Raw genomic sequence first — 16,711 nt, 5'->3', positions numbered from 1 at the left:
AGGACCTTTCGATTCTTCTCGTTCTGCTGTTGCGGGATAAAATTGAAGCAGTTTAATGCTATATAACGATTTCAACTCACATTACAAAATACTCGTTTTGAAGATATCAATTTCTAGGTATCGTTAGTCTACCAATCGGATATTGGAGTGAACCAGGAAGTTATGACGTGACTTTTTTCTAGCGACGATTTGGTTTGTTTCGGAAACTAGGTGACGTTGATGCATTGCTAGCCTAGATTCCCAGTTGGGTGTTGCTGCCGCCAGCCTTGGCTGTACCTACCGCACCGGTCTCTCGGTGGAGGAATCAAAAAATAACCACAACATTTACACCTGGCGGTTTGCCGTCACTGCCCACATTATGATCGGATTTTTCCATCCACCAAATATGGTTGACGCTTCCCCACAATCCCACACCGCGTCACCGCAGAAAGTCGACGATAAGCTAATCACAATCAGCTGCTCGGTTCGCGAAAAGACCCCATCTTACGGAAGCGGCCCTTCGCGGTTTTTCCCCCTCCTCGGGAGTGGGGACCTACGTCCCTTTGGCCGTTCTCCTGCTTCACGTGTCGAACCGATGCGTACGGATATACTCCACCCGATCGACCGGGGCTGGAGTAGGACGCAAACCTCCGTAACCCCAAAACCCGATACAAATACTGGGTTATGCGGTATGCCGAGGTTGGTGGTGAGGATAGCAGCCGTTCCCAGTGCACACACTGTGTCCTCCACTTTTCCCACCTTGGAACTTCCGCGATGTCGGATGGATCCAGGGTTCGCCGTTCGTTGACGTCCGGGTTGGCGAGAGGGCGATGGACACCGTTGTCGTTGTCGTCGTCGCTTGGAGAACTGGACACTAGAGCTCCCCGTGCCTGCCTATCGGTGGTTACAGCACGCATTCCCAACGTACTGTATAGAGGTGAACTTTAGGCTCCAACCACGGCAGACACATTTATTTGAGTATCAACGTTGTAGGTTATAGGATTTTAACAATTACACGCGAAACTTGATTTTGATGCTGATTGGCAGATTTTCTAAAGATATACCTTGACGTGTTGCAAAATTTACAGTATCTCTTGTGGTATTCGCCAGAATAGGCGCAGATATCGAGTAAGTAAGGTATTTGAACGTTTGAGGGTGTGTGCAACCCTATTGAAACCATACAAACATCATGAATTATCAATTCTAGCTTTTCACAATCAACAAAATTGGTTTGCGATGTTCTTCTCTTCCTTAGAGCTTTCTGTTCAGTACTTCTGCATTAATCCATTAAACCCAAATTACCAAACCCGAATCGAATACGATTTCTCATATGTACTGATTGGTTTATAGGTTTCGTGTGTGTGTTTGTCGTTGTTGGAAATATGCTTTTTTGTTTTTCCGCTTGTAATCAATCGTGTCCAATTTGTTGTCATTCCGGTAGCAGCTTTATATTTCTGTTCGCTTGTTCGTTTTCCCCTTTCCACCGAATTGGAAGTTACACCGACGCAGGGTCGGGGGAGTTCGTTACGTATAAATCATTGTGCTCCGCTGTCGTGCTGAGTGTTGATTTGTCTGCTCCCTCTCTTTTTTGTTTTTATTGTGTGTTTGGTTGTACCTATTTGTTTTTGGAACGCAACGCGTTGGTGTAAACGTGCGGAAAAGTCGCCTCGTCGCGGCGCGCGGGGGAACGGGGAAAGGGGAAAAAGGGTTGGCAAAACGCGATCCCGGAAGAGGAAAACAAAAAGTCGCTCGGATATCGTTTCAATTTTCCCGTTCTACTTCGATTGCAATGGAACGGAAACCAATATTTGGGGGGAAGAATGCCAAGCGAATGTCTATCGTTCGTCACATACACACGCGCGTGGGTGTTGTTACTGTGGAAGCCATTGCTCGTTGTTACTGTCACGAGCCGTCATTGTTGGCGAGGCTGTCGCTTTTCCAAGCTTCCAAGCGCTGGCCGGGAGGGTTTTTTTTTTTTGACAGAACGCACCTCGACACTCGAGCGGTTGTAAACAGACCAACCGCCCACATCGTCACGCATGTTTGCAGGTGTCTGGGCAGGTAGGGAGAGGGGGAAAGGGGGGGGGGGGGGGGGAGTGAGGATGACGGCTTTCGGAGGCGAAGGTCCTGGCACACGGCGGGCGGCTTTTCCGAAACGGGACTTTTGCAAAACCACTTCTCGCTGGCTCACCACTCGATAGTGGTGGCACACACACACACACAGAGGCGTGAGCGCACGCCCAGCGAATGAGTGGAAGAGGGGGGAGGGATGAAGAAAGGGGCTGACGGTGGTGGTGGTGGCACACCCAACATTTTAAGGGCAGAAAGTGTGCCCACAAATGGCACACGCAAAATGGCCGCCATCGTTTGGTGACAAGCGTGCGGATTTGTGGGTTTTACTCTCGCTCTTGCTTCCCACCGAGTCCCCCTCCCTCCCGTTCCCTTGCTCTTCCCACTTTTCCTCTCCCCCTTTCCGAATGCTCCATCGATTGTCGTGTTTTCCCTTCGCAGGCCTCGCACGCGTTCATATTCGCTGTTTTCCCCCCTTCGGTGAGATCATTTTTCCATTTCCCTTTTCACTCTATTTTCCTCTCTCCCTCTCTTTCTCTCCTGCTCTCTTAATCTCTCGGTGGAAACCCACCATGCCGGTTGTTGGGATGAAAAGTGGAGATCGTTTTCATGCTGGTCCGATGGAGCAAACTCGCTCCACTTGTTCTTCTCTTTCTCTCCCACACCCACACCTATGCACAAACACACACTCGAGCAAGCATTTTCACCGTTCTCTGTCCCCCTCGCACGGTTTCCAGTTCGATTGCAGCTTTTCCGACGTCGAAAGATGTGTTGTGAGAAAAGCGGAACCAAGATCTTCAACAACAACGGAACAAAACGGCGGAAAGAAAGAGAGCGTGCGATAGAGCAAGGGAAACAGAGCACCAAAAACGAGGACACGGAAGGTGACAGAACGAAGGAAGGTGCTTCCGGCTTACCCCTTTTCCAGTTGCGTCCGTTGTGCCGTCGTGTTCTGCTTGCTGTTTTATCCTTCTCTCGGCCATTTTAACCTCCAAACATACATACTCGCTCGCTCGCTCGGTGTGTGCGTGTCTGTCGGTGTGTGCGCGTATATGTATATTATAAAGCAGGTTACAGGCCACACATTTCGGGTGAGTCCTTTGGCTAGTTTGAGCGGTTTGCGGGCTGGTTGGTTGGGGCCGGGAAGGATTGGTTTATTTTCGAGGTCCTCCTGGCTGTTTTGTGGGCTGGTCGGTTGAGGTTTTCCTCTCTGTTTGTGTCTGTGTGTGTGTGTGTGTGCGTGTGTCTGTATGTGGCTGCTCGAGTCAAGGATGTATGCAAATGTATAAGCCCGACCCCGAGGAGGCTGCCGACGTTGTTGCAGATTTTTGAAGAAGTTTTCCTCTTGCTTTTTCAGTCCTTCATTTATTTCTTTCTTTTGCTCTTTATCTCGTGCTTCGGTATTGAATAAGTTTTATTTTTTTATTTCTTCCCGGATTGGTCATAAATTAAAACCGGCTCGATAGAAGAAACGCGAGGCACGGTGGAAAGGGCTACCGGGCGTGCAATAGTTTCCTTTAGGATCGTCCTGTTTCCTTTCACTGGAGAATTTCGCTGTTTTTTTTACACACCCACACACACACACACATAGTGTTGGTATATATTCCAAGTCGCGAAAAACCGGGATTTGCCATTCGAGAGGAGCCTTTTGGCACATCCTTCTGCCGAGATCAAGTCGTGTGGTTCGATGTTTTAGTGCTGATGTTTATTTTCCTCCTTTTTTATCGGTAGCTGTTGTTCTTTTTCTCATAGTTTTTCCACTCTGTTCGTTCTTTCTTCCTTTCTCTCTTTCGCTCTTTCACACACATATTGCTTGCTTGGTTTTGCCATCTTTCTTAACTTTTCCAAACGTTGGCAACATTCTGCTCGTTCGACTCTGCCCCCTTTCGGGGGTTTGGAGATCTGCCTATGTTTGGTTTTTTCTCCTCCAGTCTCCCCAGAAGTAGGAAAAAAAAGGAACCCAGCGTGCGCCTTGGTGGTGTGCGCAGCTTCTTGCTGGCTCCCGAAGATGGTTCCGCATCGATCACTCCGCTGGAGAGGGAGCGCGGAAGGTGGATGTTGTGTGGAAATCCTTTGAAACCAGCTCCCTCCGAACAGCATTTTCTCGAAACGAAACGGAACTTGCCGATCCACATTGGTCGGGAAAAGTAAAAGGTCCTCGGCGTCATCTCCATCGCCTCCATCAACCCCTCCCCCACTATCCTCCTCCCTTCTCGCCAGCAAAAGGTAGGAAGCCACAGCCCACCACAATCGGCCGCACACAAGTGGTTGGTTCGTCGGTTGATTCATTGGGGTTGGTTTCGGTTGCAAATAGTAGACCGACCGACGAAACCTACTACCACCACATACAATCAACATGTACACACACACACACGCCGCCCAAAAACCAATGAATGTGTGTTGTGTGGGGGGGATTTTTCCAATTTTGTTTTGTTGTTTTTTTTTAAATTCCTCCCGGTTTGTTTGTTTATTTGTGTGTTTTCCTCGCCTACCACTACCGGGTGGAATCATCCCCTAAAGGTGGTGGGTGGTTCCTTTTTTCCATTTTTTTTTCGCTAACTCGTTTCGTTACTTCCGTTTGTAGTGCTTTTCTTCATTTTTCTACATCAGTTTAGTTTCTTGTGCTTTCTATTTGCTTTCTATTTTATTACGAAAAGAAAAGAAATAAGAAACCGTTGCGTAAGCTTTTCTTTCGTAGAAAATTCCTATCCTCGAAGGAAGTTCATTTTTTATCCGGAGTTTCAGTTCGTTATCTCTTTTTATTAGACTCTTTGCAAAAAAGTCTTCCCCCTACCCTGAAAGATGCTCCGGAAAACCCTTTTCTCGGTGCCAAAAAAAAGAACAACAAAAACCACGCGAGACAGATGGTACGCTTTCCCGAACTGGCAGCAGAACAGCCTTGGAAAAGTTATCAACTTTCAAACCAGTGAGCATCTTCCATTGGAACTGAACTCATTAACGGAAAAGCAAAACCCCGCACCCTTCCCGGGCGGGTTTTTCTCCTGCGGTCGGGCGAAGTTGGAAAATGGATGCGGAATCTAGCCCTTTCCTGCCCTTTTTTGTGTGTCTTTGTAAGAAAAACAAAACCAAGAGAACGAGAGAAAAAAAACAACAACCAAATGCCCTTACCCTAAGCATCGCGGGCTTTTCACAACAAAATCACAATACGCAACGTAAAATTTCCAATGAAACAAATCACCTACCGCCCTTCCGAGAAGGAGTTTGCTGGTTTTTTGTTCGACCGAACGTTTTCTCTCCAGCGCGCAGTGAACATTCCAATCCGTGGGGGCAGAAAAGCACATAAAAGTTGTGGTGGAGAGAAGGAAGGATGGTGGGGAGAACAAGGGGAGGGGAGGGGGGGGAGAAAGAGTCCTTCAGTGCTGCTGTGATCTCGTCCGGGTCGCCGTCAGCATGAAACAGCACAAAAAAGCACCCCCGATTCCGAACGGAGGGGAAAAAAAGGGCGAAGAGAAACCCCCCGCAGCCCCCACATTTGGGGTTTGAGGGAAGGAGGGAGTGGGGCATGGTGGAGGAAGGGCGGGAAACCGGCACGATTGTGGTACGCCTGCTTTTGGCGGCCAAAAAACAGGCCAAAAAACGGCACCACAACGCGCAACCCCACGCTCCCCCCGCCCGGTGCGGAAAAACCACCATATTGTCCCGCAAGGAGGAAGGGATGGTGGGGCGTTTGGGAGGTACGATGCGTGCAAGCGCGGGGGTAGGTAGCGGGAGATGATGACGGTAGGACCGGTTTTCCCAACAAACCAAAGCGGCAAAGGGCGTCCAGTCCTTCAGTGACATTTACTCTCCCGCTCGCACACACACGAACGTTTTAAAAGCGGAAAACATCCACCCACCCGCCTCGTCCCCCCACTCCCCCAACGGGCCACATCCCAGAGGCGCACTAAATCCAAGCCTTTTTGCCCTGCTCCGTGGCCCACATTTCGGTTTGCCGATGATCTGTCATCCGCAAGATGACAGCGATCCGCCAAAGGACAACAAGGACGCGTGGCGTGCAGCATCCGAGTGCGAGCGAGAGCACCCGATTTGCGTACCGTACGCACTTGCACTTGAAAACGAGACGGCATACTCGAGGGGTGGGGAAAAAAGTCACCCCCTTTTGTACATAGTTCGTTCGCCTCCCTGCCTGCTGCATATGTAGGTTCGGTAGGGAAAAGTGACAGAAACGTCACTCTTTCATTATTTCGCTCTCTCTCTCTCTCTCTCTTTCTCTCTCTAACTCTCCGAATTTGTCACTCGCTGAAATGGGAGGAGTTAGCAATGTTTCCCGTGTGGCGCACGAAAGGAAACCAGCGAGAACGAACGACGCAACGTTGCCGCTACGCGAACTGCTCGAATTCGAGCTTGCGTCCCAGGGAACGAACCTACCGTAACTCCGCCCCTTCGCACGAGTGCGCACTCGTTCGCTCTCGCTCGCCTGTCGCACTCACTCGCATCGGAGGGATGTTTTTCTCACCCCTCGGTTCGGGGTCGTCTGCCTGCCCTGCAGCGTCATACGGTGACGCTTCACCCTTCGCGCCAGAACCGAACCGACCAACCATCAAACGCAAAACCGACCAAACCGACCAAAACCAACCACGACGGGCAGCCCCTGAGCCTCGGTTCGCTCGGTCAGTCAGTCTTCTGGTGGCAGTGCAACACCGCATACACGCCGTGAAAGCAATCGCATACACGTCATCGTCGTCGTTCGTTCGCCAGGAGGAAAACGCTCGTCGCGCGAAGTGCCGGCGCGAAACAACGCAGACAGCTTTCCAAACCCAGTGTTGTTTATCCTATCCTTGCGGACCACAACAACAAACCGCATCTCGGCAAAGTCAAAGATTTTAACACCCCCACACCGCCACACACACACACACACATACACACTGCGCACCGCAGTTTGCGATCATCGTTTGTGGATTTTGTTTTGTTTTTCCCGGTTACCCTTTGCTTTCGCGAAAATACGTACCGCCCCGGCAACAAATCACGGTGGGTAAAGTGTGGTGTACCCGCGCGGGAGACCGTAAATTAGCAAAGCAAAACAAAGCCGTGTGTCCGTGTGTCCAGCGTGAGGGCCGACTACCTGACCCGATATTCTTGGCAAATCGAGTGTGCGTGTGCAAGTGCTAGGAACTGGAGAGTGGCCAAATATATTATTACCGTGACATAAAGGGCAGCAATGCAGGTGCATCGGTGAAGACAGTCGGTTGAAAAGTTTCAAGGAAGAGAAACGAGGTTCCGAAGAGCGATTCAGAAGCACGCGCCAGCAAACAACAACACGTCCAGGTGGCAGACTCAACAATCAATTCTCGCGTCCCGAATCCGTGTGTGCGTGCCAACCTCGGATTATCGCAATCAAAGCACCCCGCAAAAACAAAGGCTTAAACCTCAACCTCAACGCCCGGCGTGGAGCCTGACCCGCGAGTTCACCCGGCGACGCAGCCACCACCGCACGCCAGCTTCATCATGATGAACGATCCGGCCGCCCTCGGGATGATCCCGTTCGATACGATCGGGCTGTACGAGCAGCCGAAGCCGCGGTTCATCTTCAAAATGCCACGCGTCGTGCCGGACCAGAAGTCCAAGTTCGAAAGCGACGACCTGTTCAAGAAGCTCAGCAGAGACAGTGAGGTAGGTGCACCTTTACCGTACAATATGCTTATGAACTCCCCGCAAACACCTGCAGTAGTCAGATCGTTGATTCATCTCAATCAAATGACAGCTGATATTCATGCGTCATTTGTTTACACCGTGGAAATTGTGCTTTCAGGGCCATTTAAACACTAGAAATCAAGAACACGGTGCAAAAACAAACCGTTTCCGCACCGGAAAATGCTCAAAGGATAGTTAAATTGGAAAAGTATTTCTAGAGAAGCAAAATTTCCTTGTAATGTTTGCATTACATTTTCGTCTTGGCTTTTGTTGTCAACAAAACAACTGCACACAGTTGTGTTTGATATTTGTGATGTCGTGTTGTTTCGTTGATTATGATTGAGAAACCCACAGGGAAATGTGGAAAACGATCACATTTCAGCCCTTTGTCGGGTCGTGTGCGTTTGATGAGTTTTCCTCCCAGCGATCTGCGGCCGCCGGTTTGTTTGTTTTTCCCAACCTTAATTCACCGCGTATCAAAGTCAATTGGTAGCTGGTACACTTTTTCCCAACTATTCTGTGTGTTTGTATCTTCCGCCATGCATCTGTTTTAATGATCGATTACTCTCTGATCGTAGGATCCTGTGGTCGATCGTAAAATGCCCCAACATAACATGTCGCTTTTTAGGCGGTTTATTTTGGTTAAGTCTTGGAGAACGAGTTTCTTGGCGCCTCCTTGCCGCGAGACAGTTGTTAAGACATCGGCGCTGGAAAAAAAGAACTTGCGGGCTTCAATTTCCACACTACTTTTCCATCGGCGTATGTGTTGTTGTTGCTTGTGTTTTGCCGGAATGCACCCGGAACGCCAACATCAAGCAAAACAAGGGGGAAAAAGATACATTTGATCGCTTGTTTACAAGCTGATCCTCGGCCCAGAATGCATCGCATTATGTGCGCCCGGGAAAATGAGGCGCTTTTTCCATCGGGTTTCCCTTTGTGACACCGAGCCTCTAATCGCCCTCCGGTTAGCGTTTGTTTCAGTTTTTCGGCCTCAAATAAACATCATTAAACTGGCAGGCGAAGATACCGTCCTCCGTCGCTCGGTTCGGACGTCGGCTTTTATTTGGGGTTTGTTTTGTGTCGACTTCTTTTTGCCTCTTGTGTGTTTTTTTGTGTTTATCAAATGCAACTAGTATTGATGGCGGTCTTTTACTCGGCTTGGTCGAGATATGCGAGTTGTGGTCACCGCTTCTCTTATCATGCCGGGCAGGAAATGTAGCTGACCGGAAGCAACCGAACCGAGCAGTGATATAATAAGCGTGGGAAACATGGTTAAAACAGTATCTTATCGTGCTCTATTAATAGCACACTTGAGCCCTTTGGAACAAGCGGAGAAGTGAACGCCACTTGGATCGTCACTTGCAAACTCACGGTTTGGATCAATTTAACAAGAGGCACGTCGAAGCAGCAACGTGAAGAGCGAAGAGTGAATCGGTGCCAAAACCGCTCTGCCAAGGTTGGCTGGGAAATGGCGCATGCCCGCCGGGACGTCTTCTGGAACCCGGCGGTGTGTGTGACGCAAGTGTCGTGGCGGCAACATGGCCTCCCGGGTGGCTCTCGGGATGCTGGTTCGCTACGTTCTGCTGATGCGCAGTTAAAGCAATAGACCTGTCCGCTTGGGGAGACGGACGGCGGTGTTGGATGTGCCTGTGCATAAGACACTTTAATTCGCACGCCATTTGTCGCTGGAGAGAAAGGTTCACCAAAGAGATCACCTTAAATTCATTCATTCGAGGAACCACTTCATGCGTCATCGCATCGATTGTGACAGATGTTTGTTTACATTCGAAAAACTTTGCAATTCGTTCAGAAAAACAAGTGACTACGGGTTTTGCAGTACACTGATGGTCTGTTCTTCTTCGCCCCTCCATCCGCAGGTCAGATACACCGGGTTCCGCGATCGCCCCATCGAGGAACGGCGCGGCCGCTTCCGGGCCGGATGCTGCGAGGGCCACACGGAAGTGTCGTTCGCCGCCACCGGCATCAACCTGCAGCTCGTCTTCAACCCGAACCACGGCCTTTACCATCATCCGCACCATCACCACCATCACCATCCTGCCCATCTCGGGCTGGAGAAGGAGTGCGACTTCGACAAGGAGCACGGCAAGGTAAGCACACACGGATTCCGGCTGTTTGACAGTGTTCAGTGACTTTGTGTTGAGTGGCCAGGTTGAGGTTATCATACTGTGAACGTGAACATCCAGGGATTGCATCGCACTGTGTCTGTAGATCGTTGGTGTTGTGATTGAGCTGACAGTAGCTTCCCTCAAAACATCCTACCGTTCGACGATTACCCATACAAAACACGATGGAAAGATAGACAGAACATCAGCTCGACAGTGTTAAGGACCTAATCAGCCAGCGATCCCAAAAGAGATTCGTTGAATACGGCATGAAAAAGGAACTAAAAAACCACTTTCAAACAAAAAAAAACACACACACACACACAAACAGAATCCCACCGCTTCATGATCGATCGTCCGAGCTCGGTTTGAGTGGTTGTTTCTATTTTGGTTTTGGTTCGCTATTTTCCTGGCCCTCGGTTTTGCTCGCCGGCGGTCCGATCGATTGGGCTCGTGTAATTGAAAAGTGAAGTTTCAATAAGCGCCGCAACGAATCCGATTCGCACCAACCTTTTTGCCGGTAAAAACGGATCTTTTAATATGGCAGTTACAAACACACACACACCCTCGCTGGGTTTTAACATCATTAGGAGGAAGCGTGACGGTGCAGGCTCTTTAAAATGTTTGTCCGATTGAAAGGATACCTCACGTAAGACCTGCGGGATGCGTACGGGATTTTCCGGGTGTTTCGTTTTCAAGTTAATAGCTCGGGAAGGCTACTCCTCTTTATTCCTTGGCGAGGATGATGTTACCTTCGTCTTCGAACAAATCATAACAATTTTGACAGTTTTGTTCAACAATTCGCTCCTCCGGTGGCTTTTTGCTACAAAATGTTAGTGCTCTAAACTACTCCAAACTGGTGGTGTTGACGTTGTATGACATTAGAATGTTGTCATCTAAAGCCTACATGTATGGTATCTTTTAACCCCACAAAACACGGCGAATCAAAAGAATGTAACCTCATCTTTATATCTTCGATAATAAAAGGGTGCCTAAAGGCAGGTTACGGAACCTTTGGCGAAATGCAAACGGAAGTGGTGCACCGGAAATGAGAAGTAGTGTATCGCATATATATTCGCTGACACCACGCACGGGTTGCACGATGCGCAAGTTCGCTACAACCGGGACAGGAGACAGTGGGTAGAGAAGGGGGGGGGGATAGGAAACCATTTTGCTGTCGCGCCCCCGCTCCGGCCCTTGTTTACATCGTCATCATGCCTTGTCCTTCCAATTCCAATCTCCCCTATTTTGGGCAAAAACACCGAACAGAGGGAAGCCACCGACTCCCGAGGCGTTCGACCGTGAACAACCCACGGTAGGCGATGGCACGGTACATGGCCTGCTTTGCGTTTGCTGGAAATAAATCGAATCCCGCATCCGGAAACTGGGCGGTTCGAGGTTGGCAGGAAGGGACAGTAGAGACCGGTCCCCGGTCTGGGGATGTCGGCGGATGCTGCTGACCCCGGACCGGTAGCACCGGGATGACACGACCACACCGACACGACCGACGGATAATGGCCGAACGATACGTTTGCCACGCGTGTGTGTGTCTGTTTCCGTGCAATTGGTCCACAAATGGTTCGGTCCTGCGCACAGACAGTGAGCGTCCTGGAGAATGTCCCCCATTTTGCTGGCCCGAGGCCTGGCGTTGCTACGCTTGACACACTCCGCGATTTCTGTATGCGAACGGGTCGAAAGCGGAATTCTGGAAAGAAATAGCGGCGGCGGCAGCGTCTGCAAACATTAAAGACACTCCTATCCACCACTGTATCTTGAGGACACTACAGCGGTGAGCTACATCTACATCCAGCTCGTAGCCAAGACAAGCCCCACAGCATCGCGATGTAGGTGTAGATTGAAGTAACCTCAACGAAACATTTGTCTCTAGTGACTGTTCCATCGTACTTTGTTTGTGCGCCTCCAAAGAATATATCTGAGGTTCTGGCGATTCTGTTGCATCGTCAATCGTAGTGACGGCTTCACCATATGCTTTGTTTGGGAGCCAAAAAAGAATATTTCAGAGGTTCTGGTGATTCTGGTACAACGTTAATAACATTGCGTTTCCCCAAAACATTTGTCTCTAGTGACGGCTCCTCCAGCATACTCCAATTTAAATCCTCCAAACAATATTTCTGGAGTTCTGGTGATTCTGTCGCAAATGCCAATCAAATTGAGTTGGTCCTGCTCCGCCGTGTTCCGAGGGATTGACCGCTGCATATAGACTACCTACCCACTGCTCGCGTTTCGCTTCGGAACGCCGGCTAATCGGTAGAACCGCATCGGTTACGGAAAAACCTGACACTCATGGGAGAGGTATCGACGCAACGGTTCACCACGTTCCAAAAGGCGTCACGGTGGACGCGCTCGCGCTCGCCCGGTAACAATTATCTGCCCGTTTAGTGTACCATTTTCATGCACCAACACCTTCGCTTAGTTGGTTACGGAGGAGGCTTGGCAAGGACAAAAGAAAACAAACACACACGAGAAAGGTTCAACAGTTGCAGTTTAGTTTGGCAGGCTCTGCAGTTGGAGACCGGAACATTTGCAGTCCCCCTAAAAGGCTCCCATTTGGCGAAGGTGTCGGAAATGGAAGAATACAATTGCTTGGGAAATGGTGGAGAAGTTAATTGGCCTCTCGCTCGAATAATGGGCCGGAAACGGCAACGCGCCATCTATAGGTGAGCTGCACCGCATCCATAACCCTTTACCTGTGAGCTGTCGGGCGCGGAAAACCTGAACCGGCTACAGCTAACCTCACCGACCAACGTTACATTATAGTTACACCTAACCTCACTTTCTGACCGGAGGTAGCGGGTGGCCGAAGACCTTTAGCCAGATCTTCCCCAGGTTATGGCCGATATTAAATTTAATCGATTTCTCGCCACGTCCATGTTCATGGGTCCCAGGTATCCTGGCTTCCCTAGCGTCCACGTCTTCGGGTGTTCGGCGTTCAAAGCGGCTGCCATCTGGGAGCCGCCTCTGGAGTGCGCTCGTGCGCGAAAACATCCACCTCCCGCGGGCCGTGTTTGTTGTCCCTGTAAGAGTCGAAACCCAACCACCTACTCGGTGTGCTTCGATTCGCACGTCTTCGTCGTCATCGAAATTATAGCCCTGCAGTCCAGTGACAAGTGAAGGCGTGCACCGTTGTTCGGGGGGGGGTGCAAGTTTTACCGTCGGGTGCGCTTGTCCGATCGGTGCCGGTCAACCTGCCCGATCCCGTCACACCATATGGCGCCGGGGCACGACGCACGAAAAACCGACAGCACGGAAACCTCTTACTTACCTTGGGCCCGGGGCTTGGAAGCTCGGCAAGATAATTGCAACCCTGCCGGGCAAATGAAGTGCTGGTTATGCGCGAACAGCGACGCTCGCAAACCAGGCCGGGGCAGGGCACTTCTTTTGTTTGAGTTTTCGTTTGTTACATTGGTGGTTCGTTTCTCTTCGCCTGTCAAACAGCTGACGTGCACGTTTGCCATTCTGTTTGCGTCCGGGTTCTGTGTGTGCGCTCGCCAAAAACAATCTGCAATCTGCTCGCCGGTAGTCTTCGGTGTAGCGCTCTGATGACGATCGCGTGCCACTAATTGAGCGGACGATCTTCCCGTGCGGCTTTTCTAGGGCCTGCCGGTGGTGGTGGTGATGATGCTCGCGTGCTGCCTTTTGCTGTGTCGCTCCAACTTCCAGCGCCAGCGTGCTCAAGATCAAGAGTCAAGAGTGGCAATATATAACATTGTCGAACCTTCGGGAACGTGCCACTTGATCCGGGTCCTCCGGGAAAACAAGCGGGGGAGGTGTAATGAAGTGTGGATTAGGATACTCCTCCCAAAGGAAACAAACAAACCAGCAACAGCAACGTTCCGGGCGACATCCATCATCCCCCGTTCGGCTCTGCCCTAGGGGTACTTTGGGCTAATTATTGTGTTTTACGAGGCTTAACCGTTGTTCTTCCGTTCTCGCTTCGAGCACACTCGACCTGGTGGTCGGCGTTTGGGCAACGATCGGGAAGAGACCCCGTCGAAAGGTGTCGGATTACGCGTGCGCTCGTCGGCGTTGGCGAATGTTGTCCTCCTGGACCTCGAGCGAGTCGGCGGGCTCGGGCAGCTGCCCTAGTTTTCGAGCTGGAACGATGAGTGCGTCACCTTCTCGTGCTTCCTCCGAGCAGTTGGGTCACGGATAGTGGTGTCCCTTTGCTTTTCGCAACCTTCAACCTAGCCTGGATAGGAAGTTGTTGACAAATGTCGGAGTGAGCTCTAAATCTGGGTCCGTGGGAGGTCGCACACGCTCAAAAGCGTCACCCGGGCGTGCGCGGTGCCCGATTTGACAGATCCGACACAACTGTCAGGCACAAGCCTAGCCAGCCCATACGACAGGCCCACCGGCGACGCAGCCGGATCATCCGTCCATGCGCGGAGAGTGGTGGGCGGGGGGAAGGGGCCCGGTCGGCACCGCTCGTATTTCGCTTTGTTTAACGAGCGTAAAACAAGCGTTGTAAATTATCTGCCGCCCTTTGCTTCACCGACAGCGACGGTCCCCAGCGCGCCCTGGCCCTTGTGTGTATGTATGTATGTTTGTCTTCGTACTCGTTTCATCCTCCTCCACCGCGCCCCGTCTTTGACGATTGACATTCGAGACTTTCGGACGACGGTCCGTGCGACAAACGTGTCGGGGCTGTTTCCCCCTTGACGTTAACCCGTTTCCATATCGAGGCAATAACAAAACGCTACGTGAACGAAAGTCACGGCACGGGAATCGCTACTAATCGAGCCCGTTTAAGAGGTGGAGTTGGTTACACGGTGTTTGGAGTTTGGTTTACGGGAGGGGAGGGGAGCTAACACCTTTCCCGGAAGGCTCATAAATTGACGCACTTAGTTTGTTTTTGGGGAAGACGCTCGGCTCGGAATGACAGCTTGTCACGACACCGTTTGACAACAACGCACCGTTTGGAAGTCGTTTGTCATTCGGCGGATTCTTTCGCTAGCTGGGAGTTGTGTGTGTGTGAGTGTTCCCTAGAACAGGCTAGGGATTCTGTTGTTTGACAGTTTGACAAGTACTCTTCGCGACACTAATGGGCTAAAGTGTGTCTATCAGGGAACCGGTTTTGCTCCACCTGGTCGTGCGTTTTCGGTGTTCTTTTGACAACTTCTGTGCGACGACTACTAATGGCTCACCTACCTACCTTCCTCTCCCCCCACCCAGGTGCACATCAAGTCCCACTTCATCATGAACGGCGTGTGCGTGCGCTTCCGCGGCTGGCTCGACATGGAGCGCCTGGACGGGATCGGCTGCCTGGAGCTGGACGAGAAGCGGGCGGCGCAGGAGGACGCCATCCTGCGGGAGCAGCTCGAGCGGTACAACCAGCGCCTGCGCGACTTCGAGGACAAGCAGCGCACCTACCAGCGCACCACGCAGGACGAGTTCGAGCAGATGCGCCGGAACGGGTCCGGCATCGGTGTTGGGGTGACGGCCGGCGCGTCCGGCATGTGGAGACGATAAGCCGCCAGCCGCTCGGACGCTGCGTGCCAAAGCAACCTCCTTCCCCTCCCCGTATCCCCTTCCCCATCCCGGTCAGATCTCACAGAGCTCCCCGGGAGTGGTTCCCGTCCTCAGAGGTTGGAGGCTGAGGCACCCGAGGTGCCCGCTTTGAACTGCTATCCCCTCACCCCCGCACCCCGCTCCCTCTTCCAAAATGCCAAACGTCAGGACCCACCTCGTCCCACCCACTTCCGGCAGCATTTTCACAACACTTCCTTTGTGACAGGAGGTATGTTAGACACCCAAAAAAAAAAACCGGCTCAACAGGCAAGACCCGCTGGAATAGCTAGCGACTTGTCCATCACCTTTCCCCGATCTCCGACACACCTTCCCTGCTTCGCTCTCTCTCTCTCTCTCTGCTTGTTTTCGTCATCGGGCCATCGATCTCTGCGTCCAACACGATCCCCGGTGGAACGGGGGGTGCAGAAACGGGGTGGACGAAACTGAGAGCCGAGAGGGGAAGGGAAGGTTGGGGGACAGGGAGAAAATTTAAAGAGAAGAAAGGAAGCAAGCAAGGGCAGGAGGATGAAAACTCGCCGAAACTGTTTTTCGGCATGTGTTTATAGATTGTAAAAACAAAAAAATGAAATCATCTGTGTTATCGAATATTAATTATTTTTATTAAAACTTATTAGTGGCTAGCCAAAAGGGCTGCGCGTTTACAACACTCTCACTCCGCGGCTCCGTTCCGCCCACCCGCACGCTATCGTTTCGCGCTTCAATTGAACCCTTCCTCTACTAGCGAAGCAAAAGATGGCCGTCGTCGGTGTGCTATTGCTGCCACACGTAGTAGTGTAGCAGAGCAACTAGCTCTCGAACATAGGCTGGTGGAGATGCCCCAAATGTGAAGGAAAAACAGATAAGTTTTGCGTCATTCGGGCGAACAAAACATAGTGAGTAAAGGTGGGTTTGTTGCAGAAGCGAAAAACAGCCAAGTGTTAGCGAAAACGATAGAATAAAGTAAGGATAGTGCGAGAGAGAAAGAGAAAGAGCGTACACCGAGGACTCGCACGCACTGAAGAACTTTAAGTTTTAGTTAATGTGACATGTTTATGTGAATAGCTCAAAACTACCGGTGTTGCAGGGAAGACATTTGTTCACAAACACTTAAGCAGCAGACAAGATCGTTCGAAAAGGCTTGCGGAGGAGAAAATGCTATTGAATATTTACCGATTAAAACATAACAAAAAACCGCTTCCTGTTTCGGTGGGCCGATAGTCAAAACTTTAAAAGGAGACGGAAAAACACACACACACTAAAGAGAACCAGCAGCATTGCGGGGAAGATTCTGCAAGTGTGCGGTAACGAACGATAAGATTATCGTCTTTATTTTTGTCTACTATTGTTTCAAAGCCAAA

The 16,711-nt window shown here is 50.8% G+C and overlaps 1 protein-coding gene across 1 annotated transcript; it reads left to right on the top strand.

The window, feature by feature from the left end:
• The first annotated feature begins 7,515 nt into the window (after positions 1-7,515).
• LOC131269241 (protein big brother) lies at positions 7,516-15,314 on the top strand. The gene is made up of 3 exons (XM_058271582.1): positions 7,516-7,680; positions 9,579-9,809; positions 15,018-15,314. Exons 1-3 carry the CDS (start codon positions 7,516-7,518, stop codon positions 15,312-15,314), a joined length of 693 nt encoding a protein of 230 aa, XP_058127565.1.
• The last annotated feature ends 1,397 nt before the right edge of the window (positions 15,315-16,711 follow it).

Source organism: Anopheles coustani, chromosome X, assembly GCF_943734705.1.
Source record: "Anopheles coustani chromosome X, idAnoCousDA_361_x.2, whole genome shotgun sequence".
NCBI classification, from domain to species: domain Eukaryota; kingdom Metazoa; phylum Arthropoda; class Insecta; order Diptera; family Culicidae; genus Anopheles; species Anopheles coustani.
The sequence above is the reverse complement of the archived record's forward strand: the minus strand, read 5'-3'. Positions and strand labels throughout refer to the sequence as shown.